Source organism: Protopterus annectens, chromosome 12.part0 (assembly GCF_019279795.1).
Source record: "Protopterus annectens isolate FY-2018-M chromosome 12.part0, PAN1.0, whole genome shotgun sequence".
NCBI lineage: Eukaryota > Metazoa > Chordata > Ceratodontiformes > Protopteridae > Protopterus > Protopterus annectens.
In genome coordinates, this window is record NC_056746.1 from 504848739 (window position 1) to 504870768 (window position 22030).

Sequence of the window (22030 nt, forward strand, 5' to 3'; positions counted from 1 at the left end):
CCACAGTTGTCAAATGCTGTAATCAATTGCTGGTGAAAAGCAGTACCATCAAATACATTATTCGGGTATTTACAAACTCTAAGACCCTTTGGTACAATTTTAAGTTCTAAACAATGTTTTAAGTATGCGTTGTCCATTTCTAGCATTTTGTATTTGTGTAAAGAAAAATCCAATTCATCTAACATTTGAGAGTAAGTTTTACTGGCAGTCTGTATAAAAGCTTTCTTGCCAAAGTCATATTTAGCGTTGAGAATATCTCTCAACTGGTGAAAAGTACCTGTATGCTCTCTAGCATTAGTTCCACAGTCCGGGAAAATATTCTCATTTCGCTGATTACGCGAACCCTCTGAAACTCGATTTGCACTGTCAGCTCCAACTGTAATGTGTGGGAATCCATCGAGACTGTCTCTCATACCACCATCTACTGTTTCTCTATCACAAACCTCGTCGCCATTACTAGTTTGCGCTCCTTCATGCGAAGCAGAGTGCCCTGCTGCTTCCTGGTTCCCAGGCACAGAAAGTGTCGACAAAAGCGTAACCATGGATTGGCTTACTGGTGTAAGCAGTCCTACCAACTGTGTCAGTTGGCCAATGAGCTTACGAAGCTCTCCAATCTCGCTGCCCTTGTTGTTGCTGTCCATAGCCAAAAAGCCTGGAAATCCTTCGAAAAAAGAAACAAATAACCACAGAAGAAGGCAGGTGCCCCAATGTTCACTAGTAATCACAAAAAAAGCACCAGAATCCAGAAAAAGTGACACGAACAGTTTAATTCACTAACGCTGAAACTTCACAACACGTTTTCGTCCTTGACTTCATCAGATACCAACACTCTTGGTGCACTCATCTTAAATACATTAACTAATTAATGATAGCCAATGACAAACAAATTGATTAATTAGAATTAGTTAAAAACACATACACATATATATATACACACACAGATTATACTTCCTAAAACCACCATAAAAATCATACCCTATAATAAACAACATGTACAAAACTTGAATGTTTGTAAATATAAATGTAAATATGTATATAAAAATGAACCTTAATTAAAACTATGACATTATGTTCTAAAATTTTTGTAAAGACAATATTTGTTTAAAATAATATAAAAATCCTATAATTTAGCAGATCTCAGTTTTAAAACTGGCTTGAGTGAAATCATGTCATTGAGACCTGGTTAACATCAACTGGTGTTCTATTCACTCTAACTCTATTTCCCATACCTTAAACCTATATGGCTTCTCTCAAGTAATCAACGCTCCTACCCGACCCAACAAAGATACCTCTTCCTGCACTGTTCTGGACTGGATACTAGTTTCCCACCTAGACAATATCTCTGAAAGTGATATTTTGCCTGACTCCATTAGTGACCATCTTCCTGCCTTTGCAACCCGCTCCCCATCTCCACTACACTTACTACACAATTACATCACAACATGTACCCTTAGTAACTTTAACCCTCAATCCTTCTCTGATACCTTAAAACTAATAAATTGGAGCCTTTTGAAAACTCTTCCCCTGGACAATGTTATCAACCACTTTAATACTGTATTCACTAACTTACTAAATACCTGTGCCCCTCCCAGAACCAAAAGATTGAAATCCAAAATAGCCCCATGGCTCTCTAAAGATACCATCACTCTTATGCACTCACATGACAAACTCTGGAAACTCCACCAAAAACTCAAAACCCCACAATCTCTTAATCAATATAAACAACTGCGCAAAACAGTAAAACAGCGTATTCACTCCAATTGTAGATTCTACTACTCAAAACTCCAGAACAACTATAAATCTATCCCTAAGAAATTCTGGAGTAGTATTACAGCCCTCTTCAAACCTGGCAAAAAAGATAACTCCTGTCCTTACCCTTCTACTCCTGACCATACCATAGCCACCAACTTTAACTCCTTTTTTATTTACTCTATAACTAAACTTACCAACTCTTTCCCTGCTAGCTCATCAACCTCTTCTGCCCCACTCTCCACCAACCTCTCTTCCTCTACCACAAATTCCATCCTCCACCCTCCAACCTCAGCCTCTCTTTACACAAACCCCTCTTCCACCAACAACACTACCATCCTCCCTTTTTTCTCCCTCAAACCTATCCCTGTCAACACTATTTAAAAACTTATCAGTTAATTAAAACCTTGTTCTAATGCCACAGATAACCATCCTTCAAACTTTCTGAAATTAGCTGCTGATGGCATAACCTACCTCATCTGTATTCTCATCAACTGCTTCATCCAGTAATCTTATGTACCCCTCCCATGGAAAAAGGCATTCATCATCCCATTACATAAGAGAGGCAACAACAATGACATCACTAACTTCCGCCACATAGCCACACTCACCCATCTCAAAAATACTTGAAAAATGTATTCACCAGCAACTTCTTTCCGTTCTCCTAGACAATAATCTCCTGTACCTTACACAACACGGTTTCAGACCCCACCATAGCACCTCCTCAGCCCTCTTATCTTTCCTCGACATTGTCAACCATGCCCAAGACTCTGGCAATGTTGTATCCTCTCTGTTCTTAGACTTATCTAAAGCCTTCAATTCCATTTCCCATAACCTCTTACTAGCAAAGCTCTCACACCTTAACCTCTCTCCTCCAATGATAAATTGGTTTTCTAGTTACCTTTCAAACAGGCAAGAGTCTGTTAAATGGAACAACTCCACCTTCTCTTTCCTTGATACCCTCACAGGAGTGCCTCAAGGGTCTATCTTAGGCCCTTTATTATTTAATATCTTCATTAATGACTTCCATCACTGCATCCCAAATGCTAAACTTGTTCAATACGCAGATGACACTACTATCATCTGCTCAGCTGATTCTCTCTCCAAACTTATGCAACTAACACAGACTCCTTTTAGTTGCACTGAGACCTGGATGCTAAACATTTAGCCCTTAATGGAACTAAAACTAAACTTATGATTTTCTCCCCTACAAACAACTACACAATTGATAAAAAGTCCTTCATTATAAAAAGCCAAAACATGATCCCCATTGAACTAGTTCCTCAAACCAAGCTTCTCTGAGTCTTTATTGATGAACAGCTAAAATTTGATATATACATTCAAGCCAACATCAAGAAAACCCAGCAAAAGCTAGGTATGCTTTACCGCCATAACCACTACCTAACCACCTCAACCAGGATAACCCTCTCCACCACTTACCTCCTCCCTTCCCACCTTTATGGAGCTCCAATTCTCACCAACCTTCAAAGTACCCTCAAAGCTAAGCTGGCATCCTGCTACAATAAAATTTCCAAGTTTGCTACAAATTCCAAATCTTCCTGTCACCACTGCATTTCCTTAGATTCACTGAATTGGTTAGAACTCCCTAATCATCTATCTTTCATTCAACTCTCCACTACCCATAAACTCATTTTCAATCCTTCCCATTGCCCTTCATTATCCTCCACTCTCACAATACACCATCCTGGCTGTTCTCTTAGATCCACCCATCAGAACCTACTTGAACTGCACAAACCTCTTCTCACTCCAGGCCAATCTATTTTAGCCTTCTCTCTTGCATGAAAATGGAACTCACTTCCTCCCCATATTCGGACTACCCAAAATCATTCTGCCTTTAAGTCCCTTCTACATTCTTATCTATCCTCCACCTGGGAATGTTCCTGCTCACATCCCTCCTAAATTTCTCTTATTCCTTTCTCACAATTAATCGATTCGACATATCTCTCAAGCACTAGCTTTATGTAATTTCTATTTTTTTCACTAGAACATGTTGCTTCAATTATTGTATTAACTGCCAATAAATGTGAATGTATCGTGCAGCTTTCTCCTATAACTGTATTAACTGCCAACAAATTTTGTATTGTACATGGAGCTTCTTCTCCTATAATTGTATTAACTGCCAATATTATTTGTTTTTTGTACTAACTGCTCAAATTTTTGTATATACTTTCTTGTATTAACTGGCAAAATAATTTTGAATGTTCTTGGAGCTTTTCTCCCCAGGCCTCCATTGAAAAAGGGCTCAATATGGCCCAATGGACTTTCCTGGTTAACAAACTACAAATAAATAAATAATTAAAATAAAATATAAAGTTTTCCTGTAACAACAAAATATTCACTGGAAGGCACCCAAGCAGGACTGGCAGAGTATCTGCAAAGGCCAATGCATAAACAAACTTAGGCTTAGCCTACCTTTGTTCTGTAAAAAATGTTTAGGGAAAAGAAGCATGGATTTTATGTTAACTCTCTCCTACTGTTTTTCTGAGTACAGGTGAAAAAATAATCAAGAAACAGCAACATATATATATCTGTATCTATGAATATATATATATATATATATATATATATATATATATATGAAAACAAACATTATAAAGTAAATGTTGTGAAAGTGAGGGAATGGCCTCCACTGTCATCCCACTGTATGACCTCCCCCTATGCCTCGTTAAGTGCATGTGTTAACGCTATGGGAAATAAGTAGAAAATCTTGAGCCACTCATCATGGCTGTCTGAATGATGGTCACTTCTGGTCAAGATTCATCCTGGTAAAGGGAAATGAATGGGCTGATTGGTTGTGCATTGACAGATAAGGGGCAAAGAGCACCCTCAAAAACAAAAACAATATGAAAGATGATAAAATATGTTTTACTGAAAAAAAGCAAATAAATAAAAAGAAATACATGAATGAAAGAATAAATAACTAAACACCCTTTGAAAAAAGCAGATGTATTCAGCCAAAACTTACAGTATATTTTGAGATGTGTGACTCAGAAAAGACAGAAGTGAACAGAATGTGCAGCAGCATAACATATGTAAGTGAACCTCATGCCTACCTATGTAAGTATCTTATAAGCTTGAGACCTGTGTTGGTACCTCACAGGGAAGAAGCTACTGCTTTTGCAATTTCTGGCAAGGAGAAGTCAGGAATAAAGCGAGCATAACGTAAATGTTTTGATTTACTGTTGGGCTGAACCTTCCTTAAGATTTGTACATTATAGTGATACATGATGAAATTCAAAAAAAAAAATTACTAGAAGAGTTGAAAAAAATGTGAAGCCACTAGGCAAAGTAACTTTGTTGTGTCACAACAGGAAGATGTCTGACATTAAAATGGCAAGAAGAACTCAAAAGAAAACCACTGCAGTATTATAAAGCAAATGTGCTTTTTTCAAGGATCTCTGCCTCACACCCTTGATTTCTAAATATACCATCTTTGAAGTTGCACAGACTCAGAAGAAATTGAATAAATGCACTTCATTTTCTTAAGTGTTCATGTAATTCTGAAGGTGAGATCAGGGGATATGAAGGGCACAGCTCGACCATCACAAGAATACTGTACAATTAACTTTTTATTTAAGAAATATACAATGGTCAGATGGAGTGGCAAGAGCTTGCAGTCCTTACATTTGGCACTGGTATAGATGCTTTGATGTGGAACTTGCATTGCTTCCTTGCCAGGAAAATTATGTTACTTTTAGAAATTCTGGCTGTCAGGAGGCATACATAAGGTGGATAATCTCAAATGTTATGATTTTCTAATAAAGTGCCCCTATCCAAATTAGAAGATCAATGACTACTGAGAAAAAAAGCTCTGTGAGATCAGAGACATAGTGCACTTTAATGGGAAAGATCACATGCTGTCAGGTAAAATAATTTCCAAAAATAAAAGGAAATATATGCAGCTGTGTGAATGACAACAGAGTAATTCTAAGAGGTATTATTTGCATGTTACAGTAAATTCAAACACCTTACTTATAAATCATGAATATATTTACCTGATAGTAGCCATTGCATTCGCTGTATATAACGTTTTAAAACTCTCTGTATTTGTTCCATGTATTCTTCTATTTCTTTTGGCTGAAAGTGCAGATGCCTCACAACACCCTAAAGATAACAGTCATGTTTTAGATGTGAATATTAAAATATAGAGTTGGTTAATTACTTTTATAGACTGCCCTTTACAGTAAGACTGCAATACTGTAGAGAATGTTTTGACTCATCTGTGTTAATCAGTTTCCATCTGTCTCTACTATAAAAAAGTTAACACTACCTTTAAATTACTATCAAGGCAATTAACCATGGAAATATGGTGTTACATCCTTCATTTTTCATGAAGAAAGGTTCCATTAAAAAACAAAGCAATGTATTTTTTTCTTAAACCCTGTCAAAGCAAATGCATTTATGATAGTTCACTTTTAACATTTGTTTTTAGCATAACTTTTATTGGTTCAAATTAAGGCAATTAACTATGTAAATGTGTGTTACAGCCTTCATTCCTCATGAAAAAAGGTCCTATTAAAAACAAAACAATGTAATTTTTACACAAAATCATCTTTTTGTCTTAAACCAGTGTTTAAGCAAAATTTATTTCTGAGAATTCCCTTTTTAAACATTTATTTTAACATAACTTTTATAGGTTCTAATTTTGCTTATAACCAAGAAAACGTTCAACAATCTCAGCCATATTATACAGTATTGGTGTGAGATTAAGTTTGAAGTTCCATTAAACAGATTTTTCTACACATAACCCAGGTGAAAATTTGTGATCCCCATCTAGTCATCTAGAAGTACTCTGCTTGATATGAAAGAGAAGCCTATCCCAGAAACAGGGGGATATGTCTGTACCAGAGGTTTAGGTCTCTAGAATGGATGTTTGCTTTGTCACCGGTTCTGTTTCAGTGAAGGGATACAAAGAGTACATGGTTGTTCAGAACATGGAAAGCTAACCAAAGATCACCATTCAGGAAGCTATACAAAACTGAGTAGGGGGGATATGTGTTGTAGTCTGTCAGGGTAGCTATGGGTACTAAGATCTGCAATCCTTTTAGTGTGGAAATGTTGAGGTCTCCAGAGTTCGTTAGGTGGTCAGCAAGGGAAATACATTATATTCAGTGATGGGCCTAATAAAGGAGGAACAAAGCTGGACTATAACTTTTTTTGGATCTTGAAGAGATACCATGAATGGTAAGCTCTGCAAGATAGACAGATTTTCAGAGCACAACACAGATATGGTGGACAGAGGAGGGGTTTGCTATCAATACAGATGCCCAAGTCCCTGACTAGGTCAGATTTTAAGTAGAAAATTAGCTATATGGTAAGCAGTGGTAAAGCTAGATGTACCAAAGGAAACTGATGCACTTCTTGGCACTGAGATTAAGCTCACAATTAATAATTAATAATGTTTAGTTTGGCCCTTGCTCAGCAGTTTGAGCATCAGAATGGAATTTGATAACTTCTTCAGTTTGCAGTTATCAGAAAACATGGTCATCCACAGTTTGATTTGAATTTTCATGTCAGAGAAGTATATTCCAAAGAGTCAGGGGTTCAGGACATAGTCCTGTGGGATAATGCTGGTAACGTTTTTTGTCTACAGCAAACATCTCCTGACTTTAATGGTGTGGAATCTATCAGGTAGCTAAGTAGCTATCTAGAGAACAATATATGGATTAATGTTAAGCTGAGAGTGTTTGCCAATATTCTCAGCAAGACAGATAATGCTGAAGGCCTTGACAAGATCCAGGTAGTCAGCACAGACAGTATTTTCTTTGCTCATGGTCTCTGTAATTATGTCAAGCACTAGTGCAGACAGTATTTTCTTTGCTCATAGGCTCTGTAATCAATTCAAGCACCTTGACATAGATTGAGCATGAATTTGCCTTTTAAGAAGGTGAACTGGTGTGTAAACATGGATAAAAGGTCACCTACATTGTGCTTATTAGATAAGCTAAATTTGTATTCTCTAGCATTGCAGATAATAGCAGTGAGACAGAACAGTTGTGTAAGTAAAAGTTACTAGAACAGTAGATATTCAAATGATCTCAGCCATATGGGTTATAACATGCCAAGGAAAAAACAACTGGCTAGCTTCCAAAGCTTTACAGCACCTTCCATGCACCCAAACTGTCAGGCAGCTTGAGCGGTGTCTACTGCAGAAGTGATTAATATGATTAATTGGTCTGTAATCCTGATGATCTGTTCTACACACCTCAGGGGTGCAGCTACAGGAGAGTTTCACAATGAAGGGGGTGATGGATGGGTTTATTAGGGCGTCTTATTGCTTCTCAATAGATATCTAGGAATACTGTCAGGAATTGTGGCACTAGTATTTTCAATTCTGGAAAGTGTCAAAAGAATTTGGTCCATAGTGACTTCTAGAAGGTTGTGTCAGAGGGAGTGAGGTGAAATTTTGTATTGCTTTTGTTTCTTGTAAGCTTAAAATACTGCATTTAACATGAATACTTCAGTTGGTGTTATGTGGTACACTCTGAATTTATCATCTTGAATGCTCTTCCTGTGCAACGAGTAAATAAACTGTACTGGCCCCAGTGCAGAACAAATTGATCAGTACTATGACAAACAGGTGTAAAATCCCACTCACTGCCACTAGTTTGCATGTTTTGGTATAGTCTTTAAATTTTCACTGTTGGCACCAATTTAGTAAGTGAAGGCTAGGAGTTATGGTTTCATCATCTGTACCGCTGACAGCCAAATAACATGCGATGGGTGAACAGCAAATGCTTAGGTAGTAGTCAACATTGCCACACCTAAATAACTTTATACAGCTGCAGATAAGAGTTATAATCAGTGGCTCCCCAGAATTTCTCAGACAGAGCTCTGCATCTTCCAGTACAATTTCATCAACAGAACTGAAACTCAGTGAAGATTATTTTGTACACGATTCCCACACACTATTTTAAGTAGGGGTTCAAGATATGTCTCCAGTTCAAACATCCATTTTGCTGACAATATAGTAATAGTGCCACCAGCTACATCATTCTAGCACACACAGAGCACAATCACTCTTTATACTTACAATAAACCAGCTGTAATATTGGTATGATTGCAACAATTTAAGCAGCAACTCTTCTTAAAGTGTAAGCTGGCAGTTGAGTTTGCACCATTTCAGTCCACATATCCCTTAAGCAGATAAACAGAGCTATTTCTAAGTCAAGCTGTGTCAAGGTGATGCTCCCAACTGGTTTCCCCTCAATAAAAGTTAAGGGCCAAAAATAGAGCCCACAAATAACAAAGGTCTTCAAATGATCACACCAGCTGTCTTGTTCTGTTTTTTTTTTCACAAATTGCAGTCACTTTCATTCATAAAATGTAGCAATCAGCTAGCTGTTTGCTACACTGAATGAAAGAAATGCGTCTCTTGTAGAAGTCAATGAGCAAACATAGGAAAGCGTTATTGAATACATACATAACACCTCTTTGCTAACTACTGCCACATTACTGTCATTAATGCATTTAAGCAGATGTGAAAGTGTGATCAGAGCAGCTTAATTACATATCCAGAATGATTAAAATTCTTGCCAGGGAGTGATTGGCACCTCAGTAAAGCTACAGATCATGCCCCATGTTTGCAACTGGGGCAGCCACACCCTTGTTATAGCTCTGCTAATAAACAGATCACAGACCACAAACATTTGAAATTGAATAATTATTCTCTTTACTTGAAATAATTAAAACAAACCCATGCCATTTTTAACATTAAATATACAAACATATATAAATTTGCATAAATAGAATACAAAATAAATGTGCATAGCAAGAGAGACAGCACACAGCAGAACTCTGATTAACAGCTTATCTCGACCTATCAATATCAGTAGCTAAACATATACTTGATTTTCTACCTACCTCTAAACTGCAAGTCTATACAGTAGTTGTGCAATTTCCTAGGCAATAAAATCTAGAACTGCAATCCAATTTTTGTTTTTTCCTGCTTTATGAATTCCATTTCCAGTTTGGTTTAAATTTAGATTATGCTTTTTCCTGTTTTCATGGTCTTTTACCTCTGGGGAACACAGTCCAAGGATCTATTCTCCAAATAAGGTAACATTCTTTGAGCCGAAAGCAATGCAAATGTATACACATTTAAAAAGCCTGGATTAGTTTTCATTTTCTAAGAAGTCTACTAATTTCCACTGAAAGCAGTTATGTACTCTAAGTTTTCTTTGTTTTATGTTAAATACATGTTATAAATTTTAGATGCTGCAAAATTTACAACACATTTTTATGAAAAAGTAATTATATTTAACTCAGGTAATTAATGCTTTTTGTGTTTCCCCTGAAAAACAACTACAATCTTTACTCAGTCTGTCAAACTTAATGCCACTTATCTATGATGCTATGACAGACATCTTAATATACAACATCTCTGTTAACAGTGATTGCAAAGGACAAACATCCTGATGCCTTAACACTGCATTTTAAGCTTTATTAAGCCTGCTTGCAATTCTGATATAACAATAAACTTTCATTAGTAAGATTTCATCTTGGAACAATTCAATGTCTATTTTGTGCTATTGTTCACAGGATCATAGGCAGTTACTAGGCTAAAAGCCCTAGAGCCTTTTTTAGCCTAAACATTCATGCCCCAGTTTTCCCAAATATCAATACCCATGAGCCAGAAGGTCTTTGGTATATGCCTGTGACTTACTTAATTTATGAATTGCTCTTGTCCATAATGGCCAAAGTCAACAAGCCAGGGGTGAGTTTGAGATTTCCCAGCCATTGGTCCAAACTGCATTTGAATAAGTTTTTTGATGAGCTCTGTTCTACATGAATAGGGAGTCTGTTCCAAAGAAGAGGTAATCTGAGACACACACCTGTGCCTCTAACATGCTTTGCTTACGTCAAAGATGCTGTTTAGATTCTTAGTTTGGGTAATTCTAATGCTGTCTGTTTTGTGAATCTGTAGCAGATTCATCAGGGCTGGATCAGCGAATGCCTTGTATGTTAGGCATAGATCACCCCTCAGTAGTTTGTAGGAGACTGAGCTTTGAGGTGGTCCACACAGGACATATTATTTACACCCTGTATTCTTTGTCACCTCACAGTTAGACGTTGCCTGTTCGATTCTCAGTTAGAGCGTCTTCTGTGTGGCAACATGCGTGAATGGGCGTTCCTTTGTTGAAAGTTGTGCATTAGGTCTGGCAAGCCAGCACGTCAAAATCTACTGCCAATCATTAGCGGACCGGAGTTCCGCTGTGGTGACCCCTAACCGGGAAAAGCCGAAAGAAACAAACAAATAAATTCTTTTAGTGAGGAATGTCTGTGGCCACTCCGGCTGTTGCAAATAACTGGTCAGGTACATGCTGAAAGGTGCATTGTACTTGATTATTGCCCAGATGAGGATTATGGGCCAGATGTGACACTATGATCTCTTTATATCTTGATACCATGCCCTTAATTATAAGTTGCATCATGTAGAAGGACTTTCTCACTAGCATGGACACATGGTGACCAAGTTCTAGTTACTGTCACCCTAAGTTCCCAAGACTCTTACTACTGGGTCTACTCTTAGGGTTGTGTTAGCAATGTTGTAACTTTCAGGGGTAGTCATCTTCCCAAAGGTAGAATTATACATTTTTTGCACTGAGGTTCAAGCCATGGTTCTGGCACGAGTTATTTGTCTGTGTCAGATCTTCCTGGTTGATATCTACATCTTCTGGGGATTCAATAATTGCACCCAGCTTACAGTTCTCAGCAAATTTGGTTAGCCAAAGGCCCTCTACACTTTTCTTGACTTCAAAGAATTATATTCCAAACAGGAGAGGTTCTAGTACTGAGCTCTTTGGGACACAGTAGCAGGTCTCTTGGTCGAAATGGAGTCCCCTACCTTAACCCTAAATATACAAATAACTGTTATATAATTCTCCTGCTACTAACTGACCAACCTGTCACCAAATGGACAACTGTTTAGCTGTAGAAATATTCATTTTGGCACAGTCCTCTTCCTCTTTATTTGTGCAGTAGATAACATTTAGGTCTTCTTCTTGAAGCCTCAAGAAAAAATATTAACCTGGTCAGTGTCCCTTAGAAATGACAACGTGACTTAGCAAGCAGGCTCACATACCACTATTTCTATATTAATTTTCTCAAGATGTAAAATTAAAAAAGAAAGTTTGGTCTGTTCGGTACTGATTTAGCCAAATGCCAAAATAAGTTAAGTGAGGAAAGGAGTGTGGAAAGTTCAAAGAGTGATGAGGCATGCTCTATAAGGAGCAAAAGTATTTGTTATTGGCAGCACAATATTAACTGTTATCTATGAGCAACTAACTGTCTTCATTCTGCAGTGTCAGTTTTGATTCTGTATGTTCTTACTTTGTGCACTGTGTGACATACATAAAGTCATTATTATCAAACTGGAGATTTTGGGTCAATCCTGAAAAGAAACAGTCATGCTTATTCAGGCTTAACCAGTTAACAACTGCATAAATGAGTACCTTTGTAAAGGTGACATATATTTTTGATGAAGAACTCTTTCTATAGATGATGATTATTATCAGTATTGATCAAACAGGATATCGGATAGCTAACAATTTGGAAACAACCTACAGGAAATAATAATCAACCAAGGATTAGGCATTCAGAAAATAATTCTTTGGAAAACTGTAGGCTAATTTCCATGTAGAAGATGGAGCTACATCTTTACCACAAAATATGTGTTGACTACTAAAAATGCTTCAGCTCTTCTAGCATAGTGACCTGTTATGCCCTAAATGATATGCAGGTACATATTTCTATAACAAAATGAAAGACAGCCTCAGTGGTTCTATAGATAGCCTACTCATCTGTAATGCTGAATCAGAAGCAAGTATGTTCTATTACACCACCAGGTATCTAGATTCATTTTCCAATACAAATACTGTAGCAGAACAAAAGGTATGTGCTGAACTCCTACGGTGCTACCCTTCAGATAATGCATTAAACCAAAGTCTATTCTGTCTCATTTGGTGTTAGCTTAGGTGGATGTAAAGATCCCATGTTACTTATTGATAAAAAAAATAGGAGCCTTATTTGTATTCTCATCAAAATTACCATCCTTTCTTTTCATAACTGAACAGAATTAAAAATAAAAAATGAATATTCACTTTAACTAGCACCATAGTACTAGATTCTAATGTGCAAACACTATCACCCGTTGCCTCATCTGTCATAAAGCAGCCCTACATCTCCCTTCCCAGAACTACCCTGAATGCCCTAGCAAATTAACCCTCAGCAATAAGAACTCTACTGTTGGTCTCCCTCGTAAATAGGTTATACGTAATGGGACCTAGTCAAAATAAAGTAAACAAATTGAAAATATAATATAATATAATATAATATAATATAATATAATATACAGTGACCTGCCAAATGGGTCAACATTTCATTTATTAATTTATTAGTATTTGATAACCAGATTACAGCACAGGTCCATGTTGACTGTTTTCATACTCAGCCCAGAAGCACAAGCCTGTGAAAAATATAACAACATAACACCACAAAACAGATTACATGCCAGAACAGTAAGCGATATAAAATATTTTCAATAAAGCACTATATCAGTAAACATAAAAAATTTGATAAATAGTATGTTGAGTATATACTACACCAATAAAGGCGCAATGGTAACCAAACATCTACAAAATTCCACAGTATATATATGAGAAGAACAAAATGTTTCAATATCAGACATTTTAGGCTTGAGAACATGTGTATTAGAAGTAAGCCATTTTTGTATTTAGGTTGCATACCTGGAGATGGAGAGATAGTGAAAAAATTCTTAATATTAGAACATTTGAGGTTGAGAAAGGAAAGATAGAGATACTGGAGAATTTTGTTTTAAATCTGATTACTTTGATAGGCTGAATGTTGGAGAAGAAGGAAGTAGTTAGGGAAGTTAATGGGGTAAAATAGGTCAGAATACAAAGGAATGCAATATTTTTATTATCGTTTGCACATTTGGTCTATAGATGGAGAACAAGTTGGCTCAGTGCTTATTTTTGTCTTTCCAACTTATTGTTATATTATTGTTCAAATTAAGCTAAGAATTAAAACAGATAGCAAGCACAATGCAGAGTTTGTATAAAAATAGGATTTATTATGCTGTTAAAACAAACTAATATAACTTAGAGAGTAGACATTAATAAAATCAGCTGTAGAGCATTAACAAGGCAGAAGTCACTTACAATACTTTACTTCAGATCAAAGTCAAGAAGGTCAAATACCACTAGTAAGTCCAAAAAAAGTTCTTTTATATCCAGAAGCATCTGTGTTGGCAAAATCTTTTTGAAAACATCAGCATACTCTGAGAAAATATGATCACTGAAAATGAAACTGGAACATGTGCTTACATAGGTTCATATGTTGGTACTAGGACCTATACAAGCCTAGCCATAACAATTCCCTGGCTATTTCTTCCCACAGTATTTACTTCCCTGATGTAACTGATACATGATTTACTTCTTTGGTAAAAGGGGAAGCAGTTTTATTCTCAAACTGTCTCTGAGGCCTAGTAATGGCTGCACATGTCTTCAGACTACATAAGATGATGTCATTCTTCCCAGCTGAATAGCATGAAAGCACTACTGAGCCTTCGGTTTGAATCTCTTCACGTCCATAAGCAACAAGCTTTGCACAATTGGCCAAATTCAGTTGCTCACCAGCTCTCACTTTAGCAAATGTTTCTGCTGACATTACATTATACTTTGAACCAGTGTCTTCTTTGAACTCCATGGGTTTACCATTGATCAGGTCAGTACCAAATACTTCTTTTTTTTGTCAAAAATCTACTGCATTAACCTTTTCACCAACCACTGATACACCATCTACATAGAAAGTGGGGTTGCAGCTCTCTACATGATCAACTTAATTTTTTGCGTGACCTTTTTTAATAACTGAATGAGACTTGCTTGATTTACAAAACTTTTGAAAATTATTCCATTTTTTTTACACTTGTGGCATTGTTGACCAAATGCTATGCTCTTCTCTTTTATAGACTCGTGACTGGCTCAACAGTTATGACAGTTAACAATAAGACTTGACTTGGATTTTCTGACTCACTCTTTTACTATACTGAACATGCCCATTTTACTCAACTAGCCTTGGAACTTGCTAGAAAGCTAGGGGTTCTCCCTGCAACACCTACAGGGGTTGCTGCTGCCATGTGCTTAGGCCTGTTTCTGCTTACCATGTGTTGCATGCTGTCTATGTTTGCTCTAGAGGATGTTGAAACCATGCTCTTATCACTTGTAAGCATACTTGTGTGCCTTTCTGTGAGTTCATGGATTTGACAAATCTCTATGGCTTTGCTTAATGTTAAATCATTGTCACAAAGCAAAATCTTTCTCACTGTAGCACTATTAACACCACACACAAGCCTGTCCTTTATTAACTCATCTTTCAATTCACCAGATCTGCACATTTTAGCATTGTTTCTCAAGTCAGTGATACAAGTTGCAAAAGTTTCACCTGGCTTTTGGTCTCTTGTATAAAATAAGTGACTCTCTAATGTAACATTTGTCTAGGCATTGCACATTTCTCTAAATTTACATTTTAAGCACTCAGGGTTTTCCCTTGATTAAGCCAGTACCACAATATGATGGTTTGCCCCCTCTCCTGCATACACTTCTGATGGATACACAAATGAATGCTTTCTTTCAATAGCTTCTGACTCAGCTAAGTGAAGCAAAATTAATGTCCTCATACATGCATCTTTGTCAGAAAAAGCTGCTTATATGAAAATACTGTATTTCTGCTTGAATACTCTCCAATTCTCCGTTATATTATGATCAAACACAAGTGGGCTTGGTCTGCAAAATGCCTCTGCCATAATATTATATATATATATATATATATATATATATATATATATATATATATACACACACACACACACACACATTATATATATATATATATATATATATATATATATATATATATATATATATATATATATATACACACACACACACACACACACACATATGCCAGAACTTTATGCCAGTACTTGCAATTATGCCCAATAGCACAACAAACTCTACTTTGCCACAGAAGTCTCAGTAGTACAAGAACACTCTGAAATCACTGTACTTTATGAAACCAGTCCTTATCAGTGTAAGAAATACTTTGAAATGTTTTTTTTTGCGAATAAACTGTAAACAATGGAAAAAGCTCAGAGTAAGAAATACTTTGAGATGAATGCACTTTGCAAATAAACTGTACACAGCACAAGAACTTTTCAAAATGGCTGTACTTTGCAAAATAACTCTGCACAATGTTAGAAACACTCTGAAAATGGTGGCTTTCTGCAAATAAATACACAAAATACAAGAAACCTTTTGAAATGGCTGTACTTTGACTACACTTTGTAATATAACTGTACTTTGCAATTAGCGAACTCTTTGAAATAATGGTATTGTAATAAAGGACACACCCTGCAAACACTTTGCACACTCAAACACCAAACAACTCTAGTTATGTTTTGAATTGCTTCAGTCAATGCGAAATAGTAGTCTGTGCCCAAACATGGTCTTTAAGCAAAAAACATGCAGCCACCTTGCTCTTTAAGCTTATTTGGCCCTTTTATTATACTCGTATGCCTTTTCAATCTCTTATCATGCTCATTTTACTTAAACATGCTCATTATGCAATGCAAAGGTAATTCTGGGCCCCTTATGAATATTTTTTTTCTAATTTTATCAAATATCATGGTTTTGAACATCTCATTTAATTAATAATGTAGTTTGTGCCTTTTGTTTGATTAATAACATGTTTTTGTGCTACTTGTTTGATTAATAATGTGTTTTGTGCCTTATAAATGCTCTGTTTCATTTTCTTTGAGAAATAAATAATTTGTGCAGTTTTCTTTAACTTTTCTGGCTCTTTTTTATTTGTCTGTGCTCCGTTTCACTCAACTTGCTTAGTCTGCCTTCACCTTCAACTCTGCACCTCATAGCTCAAAGAAGTAGCTCTTCTAATCCTGGTTCTAACACCATGTAGCTTGTCTGGTCAGGATAAAACAGACTAATGGGTTCTGTTCAAGCAGCTTTATTACACACAAACACATCAGAAAAGAGGCTTTGTAACTTAAACCTAAATAAACTTGTAAACAGACAGACTACTGCATTCATACATGTTAACACTCTGGCTATTCTCTCAAAATGGCACTGCTGCCTGCACATGCTCAGTATTTATATGCATGTGCTACATCTGGAAATGCTTCTTAAAAGTACATACACATGCTCTAATCTACACTACAAAAAGTTTATGTTGTACTTACAAAGAATTACTATGGGTTTTGAAGATAGGCTTGCTGTTTAATATAGCACTGAGTTTGTTTTTGCTGGAGGGGAGGGTGCATGCTACTGAAATGTAAAGCTTTTTTTTTTTTTAATTAAGGATGTGGATAGAATTATTCATTTGTGCTTATGGTCATTTTTGCTTAGGGACTGGCTATGAAATTCAGTTGGTCATAAAGATTTTTATAAAAGCATTGTTCTCCACCAAGTCTTTTACCTGGTTTAGTGATACACTTGCAATTGTACCCTGGGTAAGTAGTAGTACAAGCTGGGGGCAGTTATCTTTTTGTCAGGAGTTTATAACTGCAGCTATGTCAGGGTTGTGAGCATCCAGGAAGTACTACATATTTTCTCTAAAGTCAGCTAATGTCAGCTTGATATTTTACCATATTAAAAAAATGGAAAAAAAAAAAACTAGTGTTAAGTCTCACTATGTGTCTGTGAAAATTCTTCTCCTTCTTTCGGCTTTTCCCGGTTAGGGGTTGCCACAGCGGATCACCTGTCCACTCATGATTGGCAGTAGAGTTTTATGGTGTCAAGTTGCCAGTCCAGTGCCCAACCTTCCACAGAAGGCACACACACACACACACACACACACACACACACACACACACACACACACACACACACACACACACACACACACACACACACACTCACACACACACACACACTCACACACACACACACACACACACACACACACACGCACTCACGCCTAAGGTCAATTTAGAGTGTCCAATCCACCTAGGGCATGTCTTTGGGATGTGTGAGGAAACTGGAGCACCCAGAGAAAACCCAAGCAACCACAGGAAGGACATGCAGACTCTGCACAGAAGGCACCCCAGCCGAGGATCAAAACAGAGAACCCCTTGCTGTGAGGTGACAATGCTAACCACTGCACCACCGTGGCCACTCACTATGTGTCTGTGAAAATATCACTTAATATTTTTTTCCACTGAAATTGCCTATAGTGAGCATTTCACTAACCTTTCTAAATAAGGTGAGGGTTACCCAGGAACAAATACTTTCAAGGAAAAACCATACATCTGCCTCTTAGAGTTGTTAAAAAGTTGAAGCAATGAGCACTGCTATGCAGGCATTTTGTAGAATGATGGCCGTTATGCAGGGGGAACTAGTCTTCAATAACCACTTTTGCAATTCAGCAATTTTACTTACTTCATAAAGATTCTGATTCCCCAAAATGGGCTACAGCATGTGGGATTTCTGCTTACCTCTGTACCACAAAGGCCATCAAGTTGATTATAAGAGTAGCAGGTAGATCCCCTTACCTTGTGAATGTGGGAGATTTTGTTTGTATTATGAATATGAGGGTGGCTCTGTCGCCCCAGAAGAACTCATTGCTCAATTCAGCCTCCATGACCTTGTTATAAACTAAAATTTAACTGAAAGAATGTAGTTAAATCAACCCAACTATGCATATGTTCAAGAAAAATCACACCATTCTGGGAAAAAAAATAACAGAAAAAAGTATAGTTGTGCAATAACAATAAATGGAATCTTCAGAAATACATTGCTGTAAAACTACATCATAACATTTGTATTTAGCATCCTTCTTTATTCTTTCACTGATGGATTTTCCTCAGCTGGCCCTTTCCCATGCATGTACCAGTTTAGGTCCGACATGTGCTTAGACCTTCATGTATGATCAACATTGGGCTGTACTCCCTTCTGGTTTTCAGGCCTAAAGTCTCCACAGGGGAGTGTCTGTTTGCAGCAGGCAAATGCACGGTGAAGTTCAAACTATAAATGTAAAATACTGTAAGTATGCCCTAAATATTAAGGCATACCTTAATATATATTTATTTATTTATTATTGATTGGGTTGGTCCCATTAACTAACTTTTTTCAGAGGAGACCTGAGGTGGTATTAATACTTCTAGGGGAAATTTGGCCAGGGCATCAAGGAGTTTCTCCTACTCTTTGTTAAAGGAGACTCGATTTACTGTTACTCTTTCTGTCTTCCGGCTCAGGAGCATAGGCAGCTCAGAGAAGCAGGAAGCCGAAAATCAAACATGGAGGATGAAGAAGGCATTTTGCAGGTGTTGGATATGAGTAGAACTGCTAATCAAAGAGCAGAAAAGTCAGATATGTTGAATAATGAATTGGAGGTCAAAAGGAGTGAGGAGAAAGGAGAGGGGAGAAAAGAAAGAACAGGACAGCCTGTTAAAAAGCAAGAAGAAGAGGTCAGAGTAAGCATAATGGATTTGCAGGAGCTATTCCAGCAAAATTTGTTTGCAACAGAAGCTACAACACCTGAAGGTGTTATTACAACCCTCCAATTTGCGTAGAGAGGGGTTGCAGGATGTGTATTTAAATTAACTAATTGAGCAGACTGAACCAGAAATTGAAAAGGCAGTATTATGGGGTGAAATAATGGACAGGATACAAGAACAGGAAGTTCAAGCAATTAGGGGAGAAAAAAGAAATCATATACACAAACTGTAAAGGAAGGTGAAAGAAGAAAAGAAAAGAAAAGTAAGAAGAAAACATCAAATAAGGATAAGTAATAAAATAGAAAAAAACTTGACAGCTATGAAATATGGGACAGCATCATTTCACCACTGCGTATTGAACCCAGACATGTAAGAACATTTATTTGTATTAATAAAGACTCTTAGCATTTATTTGTATTAATAAAGACTCCTTTTGACATTTGTTTTTCAAAGAAACATAATATATGGAAAAAGTCTTAGAACAATATGAGAAAAGAAAGAATGAGAATGTTTGGAACTTATACGTTGTACAATCATTTAACAGAGAAGCAAAAAAGGAATATATATATATATATATATATATATATATACACATACAATTTCATACTGAAGTTGAAAGACATACTTTAAAAGACTACTTAAAGACTGTGTGTAGAAAAGTAATGGACATTACAAAGATTTATGATAACAGAGGTTTATGGACTGGGGGGATGGGAATGTGGAGTCATATTACAAATGCAAAATGAAAAATAATACATGTGCCTACTATAATTAATGCTTTAAGGAAATAGGGGATTGGTGAGATATTGGGGACAACCAAAGACATGTTTTTTTCTCTGGCAAAAATGATCATTTAATTAATTGTGATAAAATAAAATGTTTCATTTGTGGTAAAGAGGCAAAAAATGTGTTAAATGTGAAAAAGTAGGACATTCATGGATAGATTATGAAGCAAAAGAAAAATAATGTACATGAAAGGAAGGAAGCTATAGTAAATAAAAGATAGTGATAGAAGATAATATAGAAAAGTTACAAAAAGTAAATGAGAAAGATATAATGATAGAAAGAAAAGAAAATATTTTATTTTTTATTTTTATTTATTTATTTATTTAACATTTGTTGACCGGGAATGTCCGACTAGGTTCCACAGAGCCTGTTTTCAGGGGAGGCCCATGGAGAAACGCTCCAAATATAAGGGAAGAAATGGAAAAAGAAGACAAAATAAGTAATTCAAGTGAAGAGGATGAAGAGAAATGGATGCAAATTAAAAGCAAAAGGAATTTTAATGGAAAAAAGAGTGAAAGATAGAAAATGTAAATTTAAAATGTAGGAAAAGGATGAAGAATATTAAAATGCTCTTTATAGAGTGAACATCTTTCTATAAATGTGAATAGTATTAAGAATATAAAAAGAAGAATAGAAATAACAGAATGTTGTAGCTTATTGGATATGGATATTATAACAGTATTGGATGTAAAGAATTCTGACCGAAGAGGAGAAAACACAAGTAAATGAATTATGGGAAGAAAAAAGTAATATGGAACATAGGAGAAGAAAAACGTTCAGGAAAGTGCAAAACAAGGAAGGATATATAAAAATAGGAAGAGGTATTAAATGAATAAATGAAGCAGAATTAAATGAAGATATAAAAGGAGAAGAATATTCAATTACGGTTAGATTACATAAATTTGAGATTTTTTTTACAATGATTGGACACGCTGGTAGATAGCTTTAAAAGAGAAATATATAAAATAAATTTTGGAATGGTAAATAACAAAAAGAAAAGATAGCAATGATCATTTTTTTAGAGATAAAATGCGTAACAGAAAGGGGCTTATAGTAAAAGAAAAAATATATGAAATGAACCAAGAAAAGATTAAAAAGCTGTTGTTTAAACAAATGTATTTTCTACAAGGGAAGAAAGAGGAAGTAGCCCCTTATCTAAGTAAGATAGTAAAAGAAAATAACAGAATAATAAGAGAGTTAAGAAGTGAAGACAAAAAGAAATAATGCAAGTAATTTGAATTTTTTATGAAAACATTTGTTAAAATTGAAAATAAAACAATATATAAATGGAATAAAAATAGATAAAGAACATAATGAACAAATGGAAAAAGGAATTACTATGAGAGAAGTAGACAGAATTTTAAAAACAGCAAACATACAAGCTGCTACAGGAATAGACAGAATTTAATATTTGATGTATAAATATGAATGAATGAATGGCAAAAAACAGAGCTATTGGAGGTTTTCCATGAATGGTTAAAAAATGTATACAAGAAGAAAAGATATTTATGGGTGCAATGCAGTTCATATCCAAGAAGGGATACAAGGCAGATATAAAGAATTGGAGACCTATAGTGTTAAATAATGTAGACTATAAGGTATTTATGAAAGTAATACAAAATAGAATGGAAGATAAAGTAAATAAGTTATTGAATGAAACAATTTTTGGAGTAAAAGGCAAAGGAGGTCAAGAACTCTTAATGATTATAAGATAAATAATAGATGTGACAATAGGAAAAGCAGAAGCTAAAATTTTAATATGAGATGTTTGTAAAGCATTTTACAAAATACAGCATGCAGTACTATGAGAAATATTAGAAGAATATGACTTAAGTAGAAAAATAATTAAGTTTTGGTTTCAGTCTATAATAAAATAAAATAAGACTAATAGTAAATGGTTGGATAAGTAAAAGAATAGAAATAAAAACTGGCATAAAACAA

The 22030-nt window shown here is 35.8% G+C and overlaps 1 protein-coding gene across 3 annotated transcripts in view; it reads right to left on the bottom strand.

Annotated features, from left to right (window-relative positions):
* The window catches only part of VWA3A (von Willebrand factor A domain containing 3A), a 2208650-nt gene that overhangs the window by 360229 nt on the left and 1826391 nt on the right, over positions 1 to 22030 (bottom strand). For all 3 annotated transcript variants that reach the window (XM_044089639.1, XM_044089638.1, XM_044089640.1), the window contains one exon: positions 5766 to 5874. In XM_044089639.1, the coding sequence (XP_043945574.1) occupies positions 5766 to 5874 (109 nt within the window). The remainder of the gene's footprint in view (positions 1 to 5765; positions 5875 to 22030) is intronic.